The 21,537-nt window shown below is 39.4% G+C and overlaps 1 protein-coding gene across 1 annotated transcript in view; it reads right to left on the reverse strand.

The window, feature by feature from the left end:
• Positions 1–21,537, reverse strand: part of DAAM1 (dishevelled associated activator of morphogenesis 1) — a 178,461-nt gene that overhangs the window by 45,995 nt on the left and 110,929 nt on the right. Inside the window, exons 4-8 of the mRNA XM_068963191.1 lie at positions 10,344–10,415; positions 4,394–4,488; positions 2,111–2,444; positions 1,017–1,127; positions 795–898 (exon numbers count right to left, since the gene is read on the reverse strand). Coding sequence (XP_068819292.1) covers positions 795–898; positions 1,017–1,127; positions 2,111–2,444; positions 4,394–4,488; positions 10,344–10,415 — 716 coding nt within the window. The remainder of the gene's footprint in view (positions 1–794; positions 899–1,016; positions 1,128–2,110; positions 2,445–4,393; positions 4,489–10,343; positions 10,416–21,537) is intronic.

Consider the following 21,537-nt stretch of genomic DNA (forward strand, 5'->3'; position numbering starts at 1 on the left):
GCAATGGTCATGCCTTTCACTTACTCATACGAATATTTACTGAGCCCTTAACTATTGATACTGGGAATGATTCGTTCTGTGGAGACATATACAAGCAGGTAAAGGGAGTGGAGAATACTGGAGGTGCGGTAAGGTAAAGAATGTGAGCACAGCGACTGGAAAAGATCTCGCTGCGCAGGAACAAGCAATTTGGACATCTGTGGGACAACGTTTTGATGCTGAGGAAACAGCAGGTGCAAATGCCCTGCGGCAAATCTACATGATCATAGCCTATTAAGCAAAGAAGCATGGTGGCGTGCATGAATGAGGGAGAAGAGTGGTAGCAGGAAAGATCTGAAAACGTGTAGGGTATGTTAGAAATCGTAAAATTTGCAGACAAGCAAATGAACAGGGAAGTGGATATTAACATTCACAGGTTGTCTATCAAAGATGCCATGTGGTTCCACATGTTTTACAGGAACATTTCAGAAGAGCCCTTGAAGATAATGTCATCATCATCATCACTATTTCTTCAGATATAGAAACAGTAAGGTTCACAAAAATTAAGTACCTTGATCAGAACACATAGCAAGTAGGCAGCAGCACTAGGATATGGATTCCCATTTAATCTCAAAACCTGCACTAAGTTCTCTACACAATCCGCTGCTTCTTTCATGCAGAAAGTCTTACTAATAAAAACGTCATTACCTGGTCTAACATTCTGGTTCAGCTTCCTTAGGTCACAAGTAGTTCAGACTGGCACTACACAGATGGAAAACACATGAACTGTCTCCTGTTGTAACAGTGTGACTTACCTATCTAATGTTGAATTTTCATGTTCCCTTAATTTATCTATTACAGGCTGAATTCCCAACATCAGAAATTCATAGCGAAGATGAAGTCTAAAGTCCAAACTTTCCTGAAAGTAGAAGGGTGATGGAATACATTTTTAAGCTCTTTAGAGAACATACTTGTAAGTTTTTTTTTTAATTGTTCTTTAAGAATATGTTTTAGATTGTGACACAGAAGACTCTTACCACTCCTGCGCCTTGGCTTAGCACTGCATTAATGAAGGACATGATGGCAGTCTTAAGACTCACTTCATCTCGATACCGCCCCGTGCTCTTGTCCAAGTCATTAATTAACGTCTACCAAAGATACAAATGTGAAAACAAAGGACTGAATAGTTACTACCTTACACTCATTTTATTAATTTTTTAATACTCAGAAATTAATTTTTAAAACCTTATGTTGAGTCAAAATTACATCGATCCATAGAAAGCTATCTTTTTTTCTTAAGATTAGTCCTAAAAACTCTACTTTCAAAATTCTTACATCATATATTTTTATACATACATGTATACAAAGTATTAACACAAAAGGTTGTGCTTCGTTAATTTAACTTGCTTTTTCTGAGTATAAAAAAACGTGGTGACATAATTTCAGTGTTTATATTGATCCTAAATCAAGACTGATAATCTGTTAAATTTTCAGAGAACACCCATTTAGTGGATTGAAAAGTGTATTATATAATGTGTTGAAAGGAAGGAGGGCTACATTTTTAAATTCAGTGCAACATTCTTCCCTTCTCCACAAGGGATGTGTTCTAACATCCCCATTGGATGTCTGAAGCCGTGGGTAGTGCTGAACCCTACATATACTCCTATATAGACTTTGTTTTTTTCCTCCATTAACAGCTGGGTGGTGTATAAATTGTGCATATTCTAGGCAAAGGGATGATTCACATCCTGGAAGGGACGGAGCAGGATGGCATGAGATTTCATCACATTACTCACAACAGCTGCACAATTTAAAACTTATGAATTGTTTATTTCTAGAAGTTTCCATTTAATACTTTCAAACAGCAGTTGATCACGGGTCATTAGCACTGTGGAAAGTAAAACTGCAGGTAAGAGGGGAGGACTACTGGAAATCCACAACCCCATATGACCAACTACAGAAAGAATATTTTACTCTTTACCCAAGAGGAGGGAAATACTTGAAGCCACATATGAATGCTCACTACAGGGGGAAATTTCAAGTTAGGCACCCTCCCCCCCACCACCACCCACAGGCCAGGGAAGGCACCTGTCATGAGGCAGGAATGAAGATGTGGCATGGCAGCACCCACCTGAAAGCGGGTTCTCTCGCTGGCATACTTCTGGTAGTGCAGCATGGCCTGCAGAACCTTCTTGTGGCCCCCGGGAACCAGGCACACAGCGCCCAAGATTTCCAGCACGGCCACCTTCGTCTTAATGTTCTCTGTGCTCAGACTCTGAGCAATAACATTAATACTCTCAGAATGCGCCAGGACATGAGCCCGACCTTGAGAGTTGTTCATTAGCGCCTTTATACATCCAATGAGAGAGGTATGTATTCGAGACTCTGAGGTCTCATAGTCCATGGTCTTTAGAAAGTTGAGAATACAAGACAGGCCATCCAAGTCAATGAATCTGGTTACAAACCTGTCATGAGAAGAAGGTTAAAGTGCATCAGACTTAAGTCTCTTTGGAATTCTTTAATAGCCCTTAAGAGAAAAGTTTAGGGGGGTGGTGGTCAGGAGAAAGTAAGAAGATGTAGTTCCTAAAGTAACAGAAGGCTTACATTGATGAAGTCTTCTTAATTGGAGGCCTTTTCCTTGGCACAGACCCAATGGTCAGGTCTAACCAGAAGTGTGAAAAAAATCTCCATTTGAGTTAGAAAAGATCTTAGTTGATATAAACAACCAATTAACAGACCTTATAACCATAGGAAACGAGGAACAAGAAGACACTCAGATATCTGCCTTAGGTTAAAGTCACCTGCTGATCCTGTGTTAGGATAGCATCCAGTCTCCAGGCACGTTTAAGGGTTGACCACTGACTCAACCATGCTCCACACCAATGAAAGTCAAAAAGCATCCCTAAACTCCAGGATATTTACTTGCCAAATGATAATCTATTTTCCTAAGGTTTCACAGCAAAGCCCTCCTTTTGTATGACATGCTATATGGAATCCCAATATATAAAACAAATAAAAGCAATACTTGATTACTATATACTAACATTTTTATATTTATAACACTTGTTTAAAGTCAGTCAATGAGAATAATTCACAATGTACATCTGCAGGTTAAGCCTTTTGAAAAGTTCAAAGTAACAAAACCTAGATTACTCCAGAAATTTCCAAACTTATTTAGCCTTGGGCATCCACTAACATTCAGAACACATATACAGAGGAAAACAGTTAGGGTAGGCTAGAAAACTTCTGTCATACAACTGTATATAACTTTTGAGAAATCAGAAGATTTTTCTTATCATTTTGTAGTCAAATATAGGGAATCTTTATTTTCCAGTCATTTCATCCAACCGTGTGACCAAGATCTAGCCAAGAGCTAGATCTTATTCTAATGAAATGCCCCTGTAACACCTCATATCCTACCAAACCTTAATGGCGTTAATAAAGGTGTGGGAGGCATACAGTAGATGATAATCCATCTTTTATAACAGTTTTACTAAGCAATAACTCACATGCCATAAAATCCATACTTTTAAAATTATAATTCAGTGATTTTTAATATATTCACAGGGTTGTACAATCATGTTCATTATCTGATTTTGGAACATTTTAATTACCCCAAGAAAACCATTACCCCTTCCTAATCAACCCTAGAAGAACATTTCCCTCTCTCCCTAACCCCAGGCAACCACTTATCTTTTTGTCTCTATGGATTGGCCTTTTTGGGATATTTCATATGAATGGAATTATACAATATGTGGTCTTTTGTGTCTGGCTTCTTTCACTTTGCATAAATATTTTCAAGGCCCATCCATTTTGTAGGATGCATCAGTACTCCACTACTTTTTATGGCTGAAAAGTATTCCATTACACAGATATATCACATTTTACTCATGAATTCATCAGTTGATAGAATTTGGATAGCTTTCTAGCTATTATAAACAATGCTGAAATTCACATATAAGGTTTTAGGGGACATATTTTTACTTCCCTTGGCTATATATCAAGAAGGAGCAATGCTGTTTGGTTCATATGGCAACATAATGTTTAATATTCCGAGGAACTGTCTAGCTGTTTTCTAACGTGGTTGCACCATTCTATATCCCCACCATCAATGAACGAGGTCACAATTTCTCCACATCTGTACCAACACTTGTCAGTCTGCCACTTTTACCTTTAGCCATCTTCATGCCTGTCTACATCTTTTTTAGTTGAAGAAAAACAATTTAGTGAATGTTCAATGTGTAAGGTCTTTCATCCATGGTTTAATTACATGGTTTTATTTTAAGACTACCCCAAAAGTTTGGCTATTACAGAAAAATTAAGAAAAAGGAAGGGAAAAAAGAAAAGAGGAAGAAAGTAGAAAAGAAGAAAAAGAAAAGAGACAAGTAGTACATGCTGCCTAGTAAAACATTACCTCATTGGTTTCGTCCTTAGTGCTGTCTTCAAACTCTCTATCGTTTTACTTCTCTCTTCCTCCTCTTCTTTCTCTAAAGCCAGCAGAGATTTTCTCTATGCAAAGAAAATTATAAAGTAACTTCTTTAAATTATATGTTTTAATTATGGCACAAGCAAAACAAGCCCACAGAGTACATGCTACTATCACTTTTAATACAAACAGTCAAATGAGACTATAACTAAGATTTACTATAAGCCAGCATGTAGAGCAAAAGCACCAAGAATTCCACAAAATCATTCTCTCTATTATAAGTTAGTTCTTTTGAATTTTTAAATAAAGTTTTAAGAAACTATTGAGACAGGAAAAAAGACACAGCTGTGTATAACGGACTTTTGGACTCAGAGGGAGAGGGAGAGGGTGGGATGATTTGGGAGAATGGCATTCTATCATGTATACTATCATGTAAGAATTGAATCGCCAGTCTATGTCTGACGCAGGATACAGCATGCTTGGAGCTGGTGCATGGGGATGACCCACAGAGATGTTATGGGGAGGGAGGTGGGAGGGGGGTCCATGTTTGGGAACACATGTAAGAATTAAAGATTTTAAAATTTAAAAAATAAAAATAAAAAAAAATAAAAAAAAGAAACTGTTGAGAAATCTTAGTAGGGATTAAGCTTTCCAAACACGTATATAACTAACTATTCTATGACTATACTCTGATGAAGCTATTACTATTTATACTCGATAGAAAGATTAGACTTGTAGTTAAATATAACATTCTGACAATGAAATGATACTATCACATTATCAAACAGAGGCAGGCAGTAATCTTCCCATGCTATCTCTCATTCCTCAGCCAAACAGTATAATCTTTTACACTTTCTGTTACATCAAATTATTTTTAAGAAGAATGATTAAATTCGACTTGACACAAAGATAGACAATTCCTTCAGAGTAAATGCTTAAGTTTTAGAAATGATTCAACATCATTTGGAAATCAGGAGAGAGAGAGAGAGAGAGAGAGAGAGAGAGAGAGTGTGTGTGTGTGTGTGTGTGTGTGTGTGTGTGTGTGTGTGTTCTCTTCCTACCCAGGACTAGAGCAGTACTTTTCAAACTTTAACAAGGATACAAATTTCCTGGGGAAGCTAAATGTGGGTCCTGATTTGGCATATATGAGGTGAAGCCAAAGATGCTGAGCTCCTGACGGAGCTGATGCTGCAGTCTGTAGACCTCACTTCAAAGAGGAAGACCCTAGGAAGCAGATCTCGGTTGGTATCACAAAGTCATGAATGCTAGTAAGATTCACAGACTTGTTAAAAAGTTGTTTTCATTCCTTTTACCTCATGGTCACCTACGTGTACTAAAAGTCATTGTTGTTGAGTCACTAAGTGGTGTCCAATTCTTTGCAACCCTATGGACTGTAGCCCAGCAGGCTCCTCTGTCCATGGAATTCTCCAGGCACGAATACTGGAGTGAGATGCCATTTCCTCCTCCAGGGGATCTTCCTGACCCAGGTATTGAACCTGCACCTTCTGCACTGGCAGGTGAATTCTTTATCACTGAGCCACCAGGGAAGCTTGGTACTATAAGTATCCCAAGGCTTAAGGCCCTAGGTACCTCCAGCCACAGAACCACAGGTCCCTTGCCTTCTTCCTACTTTTAACATGTGCTTGTCCAGTCTCAGTGTTTTTACCTGTTACCTATTCTGATAAAATGCATGGTTGGGAAACAGACTGGGATATTGAAGAAAACATTTGGCTCTTATTCCTATGTCTCAATGGTACAGTCTCTCCCTTTCTTTCAGGACCACACATCATCAAGGGGTGACTTTACTTAATTTTTTCATGTTAACAGTACAAGCATTAAGTAACTGTTAACTAAAACCTAAATTTGACTTCACACTTAGGGGGTTAAAGCTCAAAGCAAACATATATCAGTATCATTCATAGCAACTGAAATAAAAATCAGTAAAGTCTTGTTTTGTATACTTGAATTATTTCTGCTAAAGCTGTTCCCTTGTTAGAGATGTGCCCTGACAGCTGTCACCAGAGGATGGCAGGGGAAGAGGTTGTGTGTGCAAATAGCCAATGGATTTCTTCATGGCTCTGTGAGACCCATATCCTGGAAAATTTAGCACAAATCTAGCCAAGTATGTTTAATCTCCTGTGGCACAGCTGAATTTGTTTAGACTCTCAAGCAATCACTTTGAATTCACAATCCAGGATCAAGACTTTTATGAACATCATTTCTTGTTCCTAAGCTTAGTCACCCAAACCTCCCAAATTAAAGACTAAATACATTTCTTATTGTGGTTCATTAATACCATATAATGATGCACATATTTATCCTTTTAACAATCTTAGGGAAGGGGGAACTTCCAAATAAAGGCAGACTACATTAAGTCTCTCCCTAGAGGAGTTGGGAGTTTCATGAAAAGAAATTTAAATTAGAATTTCCTTTCCCAATATAAGAACTATTACTTTCCTCTCAAAACAGAAGACATTATCCTCTTTTCTGTGCGTAGTACAATTAGAGTTGAATCTAAGATTGTTTATTGTATTGAGAAAATTGATTCTATGTAGATGAACCTGATACTCTAAAGTGACTTTTCAAAATAAAATAATTTATATGAAGTCTCAAGTTTTCAAGCTTCACATTATGAAGTCTAAATTTGCAGTTTTCCATAGAAAAGGAGGATAGGCTTACATTTCCTAAGATGACTGCTATGCCAAACAGCCAGGATGCACCTTGGCATACACTGGACAGGGCTGTGGTGGCCTCTGTGGGTGTGCAAACCACTTACTAAATCACTGCTCATTTGAGGAGCGGGCAAACGACAGGGTGCGTCCTCGCAGACGCTCCTCCAGTCAAAGCGGCTGAGGTTTACACTGGAACATGCAAGGTGGAGAAAGATGTACAAACCAGGCACAGAAACCATCCCTGGCTGGGAAAGTCTGGAAGTAAGCTTCTTTTTGAAACATTTCACTGGTGTGAAATCAATAAGCCAACCTGCTAAGCACATAGAACTTCATCACCTCACATCCTTGCTCCCTGAGAATGCACACAGAAGCCACACACCAAGAAAGTCCAGGCCCTTCTGGAACACGCTCTCCTTTTATTAAACTGTTTTTCACTCTTTAAAAGCCAACAGATCACTCAGGGGTCCTTTAAAGAACAAAGAATTCTTGTTACGAGGCTTCCATAAAGTAACTGCACTTGTTCCACAAAGGGCTTCACAGACCAGTAAGTGCTGCGGTTCTCAACTTGGACTGTTTATCAGACTCTGCAGATGCCTGTCCCACCTCAGAAAAGCTGGGAGGTGGGGCGTGGGATTTCCACAGTGATAAAGGATTTTAAAAAACTAGCTAGTGAGAGGCAAGCTGGAATGGAGTCTTTGAGCTGATAGGCTTGACTGATAGACTTAAATTCCAGCTCTACCACTTCCAAATGAGATGACCTTGGGCAAGGTAACCTTTCTGAGTCTCAGACTCCTTATCTATAAGTAGCACTTAGAGCAGAGGGTGCTTGTAAGGATTTAAAACAGCATGTAAAGTGCCTGTTAGTCTGCCTGTCACATGGCACACACTAAATAGCAACAGCTGCTGCTGGTGCTGAAGACAATGGACGATGATGATGTGGATAAACACCCCTTCCACAACTCCCAAAGCAGAGCCAGAGAGCTTAGCTGCCCAGCCAGGAAAGGACCAGGAAGAGTCATGTGCCTTTCCAAGTCCCCAGGGATGATGTCTCAGAATTTCCGTTGTCAGGAATTCTCCAGAGAGGTTAGTAAGACCTCTAAGGAGGCGGTGGCCACTTAATAGGGTGAGAAAAACAGAAAACTCAGCAAAGGGTTTCTGGTCTCATCAGACCTCCTTGCTCCTTTATAGATGCAGAAGTCTTAAGGCCTGATTATTTCATCAATTGTTATAATGCCTTTACCCTTATCCCTGAAAAGATGCTAGCTTTGTCCTTCAAGGAGCAGAAGAAAGCTTTGCTTGGTGTTTAATGCATTTGTCGTTGTTTAGTCGCTAAGTCCGACTCTTTGCAACCCCCCATGGAGCCTGCCAGGCTCTTCTGTCCTTCACTGTCTCTCAGAGTTTGTTCACACTCATGTCCATAAAGAAGAGCAAAGTCACTAATATTTAAGGGCCTGGAGATACTCTTGGAGAGGGCGTTAGACTAGGAAGCAAGTATAATTGAAATGTAGATGATGTGTGAATGTAGCAAAAGGTAGTCCAAGGATTTGGATGAAGGAAAAGGGAGGCTCTTGAAGAAGTGCTACAAACTGGCACATCGGGGACCTTCTAGTACAGGAAACAAGCCAGGCCAACTCAAGACAAGGCATGGAGAAAGTCACTAAAGGACAGATTAACTGAACTGCCCTAAAATTTGAAGAAAGGAAAAAACCCAGTTATTTCATACTTCTCCGCTCATAGAAGTGAATACATTAACAAAGGAGCAACTTTCCATGTTAGACATCAAATAAGGCTGACTTAATCAGAAAGAGAGACAGCCTGCCTGACAGCTCTTTCTCCCCCCTAACAGCTAAGAACAAGATTTCAGAAATAACCTTTACGTGCAGGAAATGCAAATAGCTCTGTATTATTATTGCTCAGGCGGATGGAGAGAAAATCCCCCAAGGCCCTCACAAGCCTCATGTTCTGTTAACACATTCATATGAACGCTGAGATCACCCTTTTCTCATCATTGTGTCGGATGCCTGGTAGAAGGATTTAGTGGTTACTTTCTGTTCTTTTCTGCTGTGCTTTTAGAGAAACCCTTGGGGCAAAAAGCTTATGCAGTTTCTACTATAATTTATACAGCTCTGTTCACATGTGCCAGGCTGTTTATTTTATTCATGGTGTGACAGCAGAAGAAGCCTCATCAAAAGAAAAGCTAGAAAAGAGGAAGTTACAAAAAGTCAAGGCCTCTGAAAGTTTAGCAGAAGTGTGAATGATTCACATATTCTAGTCAGTTTTTAACTTTTTTAGCAGCAGCAAAATATTAGACAATCTAGAATGTTTGCTCTAAATGATAAGAAATGAATTCTCCCCAAGGACCCTGGGGACAGGAGGAAAGGGAGAGAGAGAGAAAATACCATGGAAGTTGTCAGCTGCTTGAATGGAGTAAACTCAGAGTTGAACCTGACAGATACAGAAGTGTGCCCACAGAGGCAAAGACTGCTCTGCTGTGGGAAACCTCCAACTTTTATCCACATGGACAGGATTCAAGCTATTAAGACTCAAATGCTGATGATGTGCTTTCTGCTATGTATCTTTGCTGGATCCCTCAAGCAGTGCAAAACTCTGACATCACAGAGATATCCATGTGACTGGAATGTGCATTTTAGACATTGAGAACACCTTTTTAGCAATTACTAAATCAAAAATCCACCTACCAAGGATCTCCCAAGGACATCTCAGCATTATTACTATTATGCCTTTTCATTAAACCACCTATTTCATGAATTTTTTTTATTATTTATATGAGTAAAAGAATATTTTGGTACCCTATAAGACCAAGAACCCAAGAAAACCCTCAGTTTAAAAAAAAACAAACAGGGGAGGGGGAGGAGAACAGTGAAGGGACAGTTTCATTGTACTATTTCTAAATGGTATTAGCATTTAGAATAGTGTTGCCCTATCCAAGTTCCACATGATTGATAAGACCAGTTGCAAGTTAAAGCTGAACAGAAGCCAGATTTATGATTACATTTCCTCCAATAACATTAAACTCATTTATATTTTAGTATGTGCTGATTTTACATAAAACATACTGAAAAATAATCATTTTGCCAAGTATCACTCCTGCCTCCCCTTTCTCCCCCAACGCTGAACATTTGGAATGGACTTTGGAGAGAGAATGATATTTGGTAGTTCTTACTTAAGTGAATTTATTATGCAACTTCATGCTTTGTACTAAACTTGCATTTCAAACTGCGTCAGAGAACAGAAAGGATACCTACAGCAGCCATGGAATTGAGCTGATCAATGTAGAACTCAGGCCAACTTGTTGCTCCCTTGTTTTCTTCCTGGTCCTAAAGAGACAGGAAAAAAAAAAAAAAGTGATATACCACCTGATATACACAATGGTCACAAAAACATCTGACTTCCAGAGCCTCCAGACAATGGCCCACACAAACCATTAGAAGACATGGAGATGTAAGATATCTGTCTCTTAATGTTGGCTTTAGATCACCAGACTGTCCCTTTGACCAAGGTGGTACTCCTGATTCAATCTCCACAGATAGTGCTGAGGTCAGAATTAGGTGTGACAAAGGTACGTTTTCTGAACCAGGGAGCAAGGGGAGATGAAATGAGAACTTAGCCACACGCAGTTAAGATGATGCTGTTTTCCTTCAAGGGAGCAGGAACGTTGGGAAGGGGACTGTGTTTGTTGCAAGGACAAAGGACCTCTAGGTTCTGTGTGGCGCTAAAGACACTACTGCCAGATTACACGTCTGGATGAAACTCACAAAAGAGGGGATGTTGTCTTTAAAAATGACCGTGGGATTTGGCCAGTTGTTAACTAGACTTTTGCAGTTGGTTTATTCAGGCTCCAGTAGACAGTAAATATTTTGAAGAAGGGTCTCATTTGATGTGACCAAAACTAGGTACTGCTTCAGATGAGGAGGTAAAATAAAGCCCAACATCGGGTGGAAAGCAACAAATGAACACACATTTGTCCCAGGTCCAGCCCTTATGCCATGACAGCTTGTGAGTTTGAGAAAATGTAATGGAAGAAAATATCTGAGCTGAAGAGAACTGAAACCCAAGGAATTCAGGAACCGATTCCTAAATCGTTGCATCTTACAAACCAGGGTAACTTGAAGTCAGCACCAGAGTCCCTAGGGCTTCTGTGGATGGAAGATCTTTGTCAACCTGAGCCCACACCTTCCCCCCAAATCAGGTGACTGTAGCTTCTGTCCCTTCAGAGCCTCAAGTCCACTTGAAGATGGCCTTGTGGTGACAGATTTCCATGCAAACCTGTATGAGTTTAAGTCATTTGTGTGACAAAACAAACCTGAAGGGGACAATTCCAGCTCTTCTCTAGCCTCACATTCAGAGAGCACCTTAGTACACCTGATACCTCTTGTGTCCATGGAGAAGTGCTGTTCTAGGCACACAGATCTGTACCGGACAATGGAGTGGCTACTACTGCTTACTGTGTCTGGATTCCCATCCTTGGAATAATGGCTTCAAGGTAGGGCTATTAATTTCAGTCCTATACTTTACTTAAAAGAAAAGAAACAAACTTTCTCTAAACAAATCTTTCTAGGCAGGTCTACTCTGGTGAGATAAAAGAAACAATTTCAAAACTCTTCCTTAAGTAGTCACAAGAAAGGGGCAAAGTAACTGTTGCTCACGGTGCCTTAAAGGCTGGTAGTAACTGATATCCAAACTCGGGGAGTTGCATGAATTTCATCTGGAGATTGAACAAGCCAGATGACGGGGACAAAGGCTATAGCAGAGGCTTTGAAGTTGGACTGGGTTTCACTTTCATGGCTTTTAAAAGCTAAGGAAATTTGATGAGTTTTTAGAACAGCCCCTGATTATTATTTAACATGTTAATAAAACAGCTACAATGGGAGTATAAATGCTGAACCCTTCTCTCCTCTTAAAATCATGTATTAACGTTAGCAAAACCCTACTGCTACCAAGGTATTCAGCAAGCCAAAACCCACAGTGATATTCAATGGTATTTGAACCTATAAAATGAAATAGAAGGCGCCAGATCTTTCTATTGCCTAAAACTAGGGCAAATTTCCAAAACTACAACAAAATCACGTCCCACGTCTGGGGCCCCATGACAGACTGTTGTAGGTTTAACATTCATGGTTACAGAAGAGAGATCATTTTAGAAGCTTAAGATTAATACACAGAGAAAACTCTCTATACTTTGAAAATGCTTTTAAAATAATGTAAATGGATTAAGAGCAGATCTAGATTCTGCAGTCAAAATTAGGGGAAGAAAGCTTCATTTTATTTTACATGCCTCAGTGCTGAGAAAATCAAATGAGCTAATGGATGTGAAAGCTTCTCGTAAAAATACAAAGTGTTATCACTATATCCCCAGCAGGGTGATCCTCAGAGTCCTTCATGTTAGCAATGCATCTTCAGTTTCCCCTGTGTAATTCCCTGGTGCTCTACAGACGTGTGTGTGCTACAGTAGCCAAGACAAACTCATACCTGTGAACCAAATCTCCCCCTCCTTTGTGTGGCTGCTGGAATCTCCAGTGATACAGAGAGACTGGCCAGAAGGAGCTGAATTTAATTTTTCTCTGAGGTCTCCTAAAGAGCACTGGATGTGAAGACTTGCCAAGGGGGGTACTTTCCCCTAAGTCCATGAAAGGGATCACTGATGGAAAGGTAACTTGTATAATATTCCTGGAAGGAAACTGAGTCTTATGCACTACCAACCTCTAACACATATTATTCTTTGAGCCATCTGTTTTGGTTCTGTATACTTGTTCTAGAGAAACAAGTGGAAAAATACACAAGCCTGTACAAACTGTATCACTGTATTTGTAACGGAAGCAGCAGCAATATCCTAACACATACAGAGCTTCTTCCCATGCATCAAACACTGTGCTAAGCACTGCAATCTTCATTTAATCTACCCCGTGAGGTAGCTGTCATCACACTCATTTTGCTAAAGAGAAAAGAGAGGCAAAGGGAGTACAGATGAGTTGCTAAAGGTCTTCCTGCTGGAAATTCAGAGGCAGTGAGAAGAATCGGGACAACTTCTTTTCCTAAAACGAGACTTCAGATTAATCACAAGCAATACACATTGAGTGCAAAGCTGCTCTTCCACTCTTCACCACTTCACTGTAAGAGGCTCAAATATGATTAGTGGATGAAAATGAGTTCACCTTTCCCTAAACCTGAGTGCTACTTTTTGCTACATTCAACATTTCTGATATTATTCTAAGGTCTGATGTTTTAACCGGGCTACCTCTGAACCTTCTCTCCAGGCTTTCCGTGGGAACTCTTTTGCTCCTCTGTCAACACCTCATCTGTCTTTATATCTGTGCATGCAGACAACACTAAGAAGCTTTTCCCTAACCTGTTATCCTGTCTGTTATACACTGCATGTTACAGTCTGTCTTCATGGAGACTTCTCAAGAGCTGCTGAAGATGAGCCCATGGCACTGACCACCTGTAGACACTGAAATTATAAACAAAGCATCCCTAAATGATATACATGTAACCCTACTTTTGGCTACCTACTTCACTGATTCCATTAGAAGTTTTCTAATGGAAAATAAGCAAAAATATTGCCTTCATTCTATTATCTAAAAACACTGCTTTCCCCCTCTCTTTTAAAACAGATAGTAGGTAACTCTTAAAGACACTTAGAGAAGATTGTCCTATGTGAATACAAGTTGTAGCAATCACATTAAATGTTCTTTTTATTCCACATACAGAATGGATAATTCATATTAATATCCAGTTTTGTTTCCTCTTGCAAACATAATAAGCATTTAAGTTACATGTCTATCTTTAGAAGGTCTATTAGATAATCTATTAGATATTGAATTGATATAAACATTTTATGTTCTTAAATTGTAAGCTGATAATTGGTTTCTGAGATTATCTGCAAATATCACTTATATTCAGAGAGATGGTATGGTGGAAAAATGACCAGATAGGCTGGCCATGCAAAGATGAGATTCAAGAACTTACTTGTTGGTTTATTCAATTAGCACCTACCGCTAAGTTTGAAGACCTTCGAGTCTTATTTTTCTTCTGTTCAAATTAAGAGGTGAGACTAGACTTTTCAAAGCACCTACAAGCTCTAAGATTCTACATGACTAACAGTGAGATGTTATGTGAAACATCATTTGTTACTATTAATATATTTAGAGTGCTCAATTTCCAAAGTCAATAATTTAAAAAATTATGTTGTTCAGTGACTCAATTAACCTTTAACTTGCAACAGCTACTTCCTTTCTAAGGTAATTAGAGGGGGAAAATCTCAACATTAATTATTTTATTATCTCTAATCCAACGCATCCTATTTCCTTAGTAGCTTGATAGGCATCAATAAGAGTGTATTCATGGACAAAATTTCCTGCTGGATGGACAGTCTGCCTTTGCTTTCAACCTACACTGAATGCAGCTTTACCCTCTTTTCTTGGTTTTCCACTTTGCTCCGACAATCTCAATTTCTAAACAAACAAACAAACCCTTCGCTAGGAAAGGGGAACTTGTACAGTGCAAAGGACCTTCAAGAACATTGGATTTTTTCTTTTTTCTTATTTTAAATAAATCAGGCTCTAATTAACCAACTCATTTAAAAAGTAAAGAAATACACAGTCTATTTCTAACCTCACTTCATTTCCAACCAGCACATTTTTCACTCCATATCGCTGGTCAGTGGCTACCAAAAATAAAAAAAATTCAAGAGATCCTCCCATCCTCTTTAAATGCTCAACAGTGCATTTGCTTTTCGCAGTATCATTTTGCCCATAAGAATAAAATCTGCATTATTTATTTGATGACACGTCTGTCTCTCACTTCACTGTCATCTCTTTCTCAATCCAAGCTGATTGTACTCCACTTCTATGAGCATCAACAGACAGGCATTTGAATCCTCAAACACTACTACCTTAAATGACTTTTGGCAGGAAAGGTAAGTAATTCCTCTGTGTGACTCAGCTTTAGTTTCCTTTTCTGTAAAAGTGGTGCCTACCTCATAGGGTCATTTTAAGGATTTAATAAGTTAATGAAAAAGTGAAAATGAAAGTCACTCCTTGCCACCACAAGGACTGTACAGTTCATGGAATTCTCCAGGCCAGAATACTGGAGTGGGCAGCTGTTCTCCAGGAAGCTCTTCTCCAGGACATCTCCAGGGGAAGATCTTCTCTACGGGATCTTCCCAACCCAGGGATTGAACCCCAGTCTCCCACATTGCAGATGGATTCTTTACCAGCTGAGACACCAGGGAAGCCCAAGAATACTGGAGAGGGTAGCCTATCCCTTCTCCAGGGGATCTTCCCAACCCAAGAATTGAACAGGGGTCTCCTGCATTGCAAGGGCATTCTTTAGCAGCTAGGCTACCAGGGAAGAGCTCTGGGAACCAGACACACAGAAATGTTCAACATATGTTAGCTAGGATGATAAATGATACTGTTTCAGGATCTCTAGCTATGGCAATTCTAAGTCCCTGTTACTAGGGCTACAAAAATTTTTAGCAGTTTGAACATAAATTTTGACAGTAATTGTTCATATTTAAAACACACATAGTCTTTAACTCTGTAAGTCTATTCAGGAACTTAGCCTATGATTACACTTGCACAGATACATATTACAAAGATTTGTTCCACTGCAGAACTATTTGAATTAGCAAATATAGTTAACAAGTATATGAAAGGGGAGTGGTTGAATAAAATACTTTGTAGCAGTAGCAAAGAATGAAGTAGAGTTGACCAAGTAGTGACTTCCCTGATGGTCCAGCAGTTAAAACTTCACTTTCCAATACATGAGGGTGTGGGTTCAATCCCTGGTCAGAGAGCTAAGATCCCACACACCTTGTGGACAAAAATAAAAAACCAAAACATAAAATATAAACAATATTGTAACAAATTCCATAAAGACTTTAAAAATGAGTCCCCATCAAAAAAAAAAAAAAAAGACCAAGTATATTATGGAGCGAAAAGTGATTCAAAATATGATCGCCAATCTATAGAAAAAATATATATACTACACACAAACATTTCTGGAAACAGACAAAATATAACAACGGCTACTCCTGGCTAGCAGGGTAGTAGAAAAAGTCTCTTATTTATAAACTTCTGTACAATTCACATTTTCGTTTTGCTAAGAACAAGGGCTATTTTCACAATTAAAATAGGAGTTTGAAAGCATCAGTTTGAAAGTTCTGTTAGGCAAGAGCTCTGCTTTTTCTAATGTTCTGTATTACATGAACTATATCCAGTCAAGACTGTGCAACATTTGGGGTGTGTCTGTTCTCCATCACCAGGGCACCCTTTTGCTCCCTACAGAAAATTATTTTACAACATTTCTCTAATTATTTCTTCTTACTGGATTTTCTATTTCTATTAACCCTAACATCAGCTACAGACAAAGAAACTGTGTGATCTGGGATAAGGTTTGCATACCTGAAGCACGCTAACACATTCTAAAATTTCCACACTTATTATGTTGCAATTTCTTGGTAGCATCAGAAGTTTTTAGTATTATAAGTGAGTCTCAAAGTGCAGTTTAAGTATTAAGTCTTAATGTAAAGAATACTTCTTTTGAAATTACCACAGGACAAATTTTTAAAAGGATCAAGTAACAATATGTAAGAACTGGTATTGTTTTTTCTCTAAGATCCTCTTAGAAGGCCCAAAATAGGCTGTGCAAAGGTCAATCAATTGTAAAGGACACACTCTGTGGTTGTTCCCTAGACCACAAATCACAGACTGGAGCAACATGCACTTGGCCAACTAAAGCCATTAATCTCCATTCAGTTACAAACCCATGAGGTTCTTGGATAATACTTGGTAGGAAAGAAAGACACTCACCATTTAGACTCGCTAAAAATCTTCTAATGATACACAATAGTACCATCAACTGAAAAACAGTAGGCTATATTAAGGGTTAACTAAATGAATCTCAATAGCAGAAAGGTACTGCTTCATATGATGCAAAGTAAACTTCATTCTGACAATGTTCATTACAGGACAAAGGCAACTACATACTAATAAAACCTGTTCCACTTTTAAAGAAAATGCTATTAGAAAACATGTTCACTATGATCGTACAGGTTCAAGAAATTCTATCCCTTGTTAATGATCAGAATAGTCACCTGTTGCATTGAATTGTGATTCCTATTCTGGATTTAATGGGCTCAGCCCCATAGACTAATCAATACAACAGCTGTTAAATAAATTCACTCTATACCTAGAATTTTTATAGAAATCTAGGCAGAAAGGGACAGACAGGTCAAAATTTTATTCTTTAGGTGTGTCTCCATGGTGTGTGGCATCTATTAAACTCAAATGAATGATAGGAAACAGACACCAACATGGGTGGAAGGAAGAGCAGGTAGGATGGAAGAGGGGAAAATATTTTGTGGACAGCCTGGCTAATAACTTCTGCTATCTGCATGAAACACAAGCTGGAATCAAGATTGTCGGGAGAAATATCAATAACCTCAGATATGCAGATGACAGCACTCTGATGGCAGAAAACAAAGAGGAACTAAAGAGACTCTCAATGAAGGTGAAACAGGAGAGTGAAAAAGCTGGCTTAAAACTCAACATTCAAAAAACTAAGATCATGGCATCCTGTCCTATCACTTCATGGCAAATAGATGGGGAAACAATGACAGACTTTATTTTCTTGGGCTCCAAAATCACTGCAGATGGTGACTGCAGCCATTAAATTAAAAGACGCTTGCTCCTTGGAAGAAAAGCTATGACAAATCTAGACAGCATATTAAAAAGCAGGGACATTACCTTGCCGATAAAGGTCCATCTAGTCAAAGTTATTTTTTTTACAGTAGTCATGTACAGATGTGAGAGCTGGACCATACAGAAGGCTAAGTGCCAAATAATCGATCCTTTTGAACTGTGGTGTTGGAGAAAACTCTTGAGAGTCCCTTGGACTGCAAGGAGATCAAACCAGTCAATCCTAAAGGAAATCAGTCTTGAATATTCATTGTAGGGACTGATATTGAGGCTGAAGCTCCAATACTTTGGCCATCTGATACAAAGAGCCAACTCACTGGAAAAGACCCTGATGCTGGGAAAGTTTGAAGGCAGGAGGAGAAGGGGATGACAGAGGATGAGATGGTTGAATGGCATCACCGACTCAATGGATATGAGTTTGAGCAAGCTCTGGGAGATGGTGAAGGACAGAAAAGCTTGGTGTACTGCCGTCCATAGGGTTCGGACACAATTGAGTGACTGAACAACAACAATCTTTCCCTTCTAGCTCAACAGTACTAGTATAATTAAGTTAAGTACTAGTATAATTAAGTCGCTTGCTCAGTCGTGTCTGACTCTTTGCGACCCCATGGACTGTAGCCCACCAGGCTCCTGCGTCCATGGGATTCTCCAGGCAAGAATACTGGAGTGGGTTGCCGTTTCCTTCTCCAGGGACTAGTATAATTAGTATCTTCTTAAAAGATGGCCATGATGAAGTATGGAACAGCCAGCCTTTTCTGTAAAGGGCCAGATCATACATATTTTAGGCTTTGTAGACCACACAGTCTGTTGCAACTACTCGATTCAACTCTGCCTTTGTACTCGCAAAAGCAGTGATGGTGGTAGTGGTTTGGTCACTAAGTCGTGTCCAACTCTTTGTGACCCCATGGACTGTAGCCTGCCAGGCTCCTCTGTCCATGGGATTTCCCAGGCAAGAATACTGGATTGGGTTGCCATTTCCCTCTCCAGGGAATCTTCCTGACGCAGGGATTGAACTCATGTCTCCTGCTTGGCAGGCATCCCAGGTGGCTCAGTGGTAAAGAAAGCAGCTATAGATAACACTTAAAGAGAGTGGGCCCTGCCATGTCTCAGTAACATTTCATTTACAAAAACAAGCTATTGGCCAGATCTGACCCATGGCCACAGTTTGCCAACCTCTGTGCTAGATTAAGCTCGACTCTCAAGAGGGTGGGAGTACATCAAAATCCTCAAAACTCTTACTTGATCACCAACTGTTTGCCATGCTTTCTTCTCTCCTCGAAGCCACTCTATGTCCAGTAAACCCCAGTTTAAGTTCAGATGAGCACACAAACTGTGTGGGATTTGCCCAGTAATGTGCACTTTTGCAAGAGATGAAACAGACCCTGAAAAGTCTACTTTCTTAGCAAGCTTGCTGCTTCCTGAAATCTCATTTTTTAAAAATAGCACAGAATCATTGGGTCTTTTAAATCCTGATATTTGCCTCCAACTCCTCCCCTCTTGCTCTTCTTTCATCAGGAAAAGAAAATCCAGTAGGTCCACAAACTTGCATTCCTGAGACAGTTGCTTTACTCAGTCCTTCCACCCCTCACCTATGACCCCTAGCAGTGGGCTGAAACTATATCCTATGTATGAAGTTTGCCAAACTCAGGCAGCTGGTTTCAAAAAGTAATTCCCATGTTGTCACAGTTCAAGAGAGTCATGTGGTTCCTGGGACTGCCAACCCTGGTTACATTTTTTGCCCATGGCCACAATTACACATCAAATGTAACTGCTGCCAAAATCCGGTTGGGCCCACACAAGAACAATTACAGAACAGCAGCTTCTTCATCCGCCAGGAAATCCAACACCTCCTCCTGAGCCTCAGAATGCCAGTCATTTTCTAGAAAGACTGGAGGGTGACTAGCCATGGCAGGAGCTTTCATATTTCGCATTTAGAATCACAGGAGAAGAGCAAAAGTTCTTCTTCACTTCTCCTCATGCTATAAAACATCTGCGTGTTTGTAAGGCAAGCCATCACGTAATTATATCGCTATGTCTTTGACCCTGGAGACACTCTAGTTTGAGTTTCTCCTCACAGGGATTCCTTTCAGAAGGTCACCGGCAGGTGATCGATCATGTATTCTCTGAGAGTAGGCTTCAAGGGCCCAGAGTTGTTTGGAACCAGCATTCTCACTGACTGTCAGAAAACTCACCTCATTCTAAACTGGCAGATGTCTCCTTGTAACTCCAAGAACTTGTTGGCCTTAGTTTTGCCTTTGGGAACTATACGGACTAAGTCTAATTTCTCCTATGAGCAATAACCCAGCAAATATTTAATTGATTCGAAAAAAAGCTATTATGTCCTCCCAGAGTCATCTCCTAACCAGGCCAAAAGTTCTCCAGTGACTGAACAGCAAACATTTATCTTCCTCAATTTATTAAGAAAAAAAAAAAAATCTCAAAATTTCCATACGCTCATCACACTCTCATATCTGCTACTTGGAAAAATAACTCCGATATAAGCCATCTGAATTCCTATAAAAGGAATGTGCTTGCCAGTGATACTCAACTCTACACAGTCTCTACTGAGAGGGCTTCTGAGATAGATATCTGGGCAGAACGAATGTCTCTGCAAGAGGAAAGAGAACAAGTTCTTGCTTTCCTGATGGACCACAACAAGTGACCTTTTTGACTTAGAATAAAAGATACATGAAACAAAGGTAAACATGGACAGTCTGTATTTTATCAAGCACACATACTTTAACAAAGTTTGCCATAAACCCAATAGTAAAATCAGTTTTCTTCTCATAAGATTGAGAACATGTCATCTCTAAAACGTAACTTGACAGAAATGAAGTAGGACCCAGGCTCACTGATTATACATATGCTCCTTTCCTGTACATCCACCTCTTCAAACATCATAGGAACTTCTTCCATGTATGAAGCCTGACACCTCTTCTGACCTCCTGAGTTCTGCTTCTTCCCTTGCTCTCGTGGATGCAGGTATAAAGTTCAGTAAAACTGATAGACAAGGCATGTTTTCCCAGACAGGGCTAGACACTATCATATCATGTACTCATTTAAAATATGATTAAAGATCTCAAATTACTTAAAGTAAGGTAGCTCCCTATCAATTCTAAGTTTAAAATTCTGCATTGACAAAGGATGATATTTTCAAGTAAAATGGCATGATTTTGGCATGACTCAAGTCAAAGATTTTGTTGAACTCATGAGTAAATGAGAGAGAAACAGTAAGATGTTACAACAGGTTCAAAAGAAAATTTGTTAGCAAAGATATATAGACATTAATTTACAAATAGATGCAGAACTAGACAATAGGGCAATAAGCCAACTGCATTAGACACAAGACATTTCAATGGACAAGAACATTTGCACTGTGATCAGTTTTTTGTTTTTAATTAAAAACAATCTGCAGATTTGTTAAATAGCTCAAAAATAGTGAAAAGTGGAGATTACTCTGAAGAGTGCTATAGACAGAACATTCAGTATTTTTTTTTTCTGGCATTTCAATGAAACCACAATTTAGCAAAATAAAAGATGACTAGTACTTCCTGGTTGGAGAGCACACAGTCTACAAAGGTGTAATGGAGACACCAAGCTGTATGACGAACACCTTGCATCAGACTCATCACATCTAAATTACACAAATGCTTGTGTGTGCATGCCCAGTCACACCCTATGGACTGTAACCTGCCAGGCTCCTCTGTCCATGGGATTCTCCAGGCAGGAATACTGGAGT

This window comes from Capricornis sumatraensis, chromosome 2, assembly GCF_032405125.1.
Source record: "Capricornis sumatraensis isolate serow.1 chromosome 2, serow.2, whole genome shotgun sequence".
NCBI classification, from domain to species: Eukaryota; Metazoa; Chordata; class Mammalia; order Artiodactyla; family Bovidae; genus Capricornis; species Capricornis sumatraensis.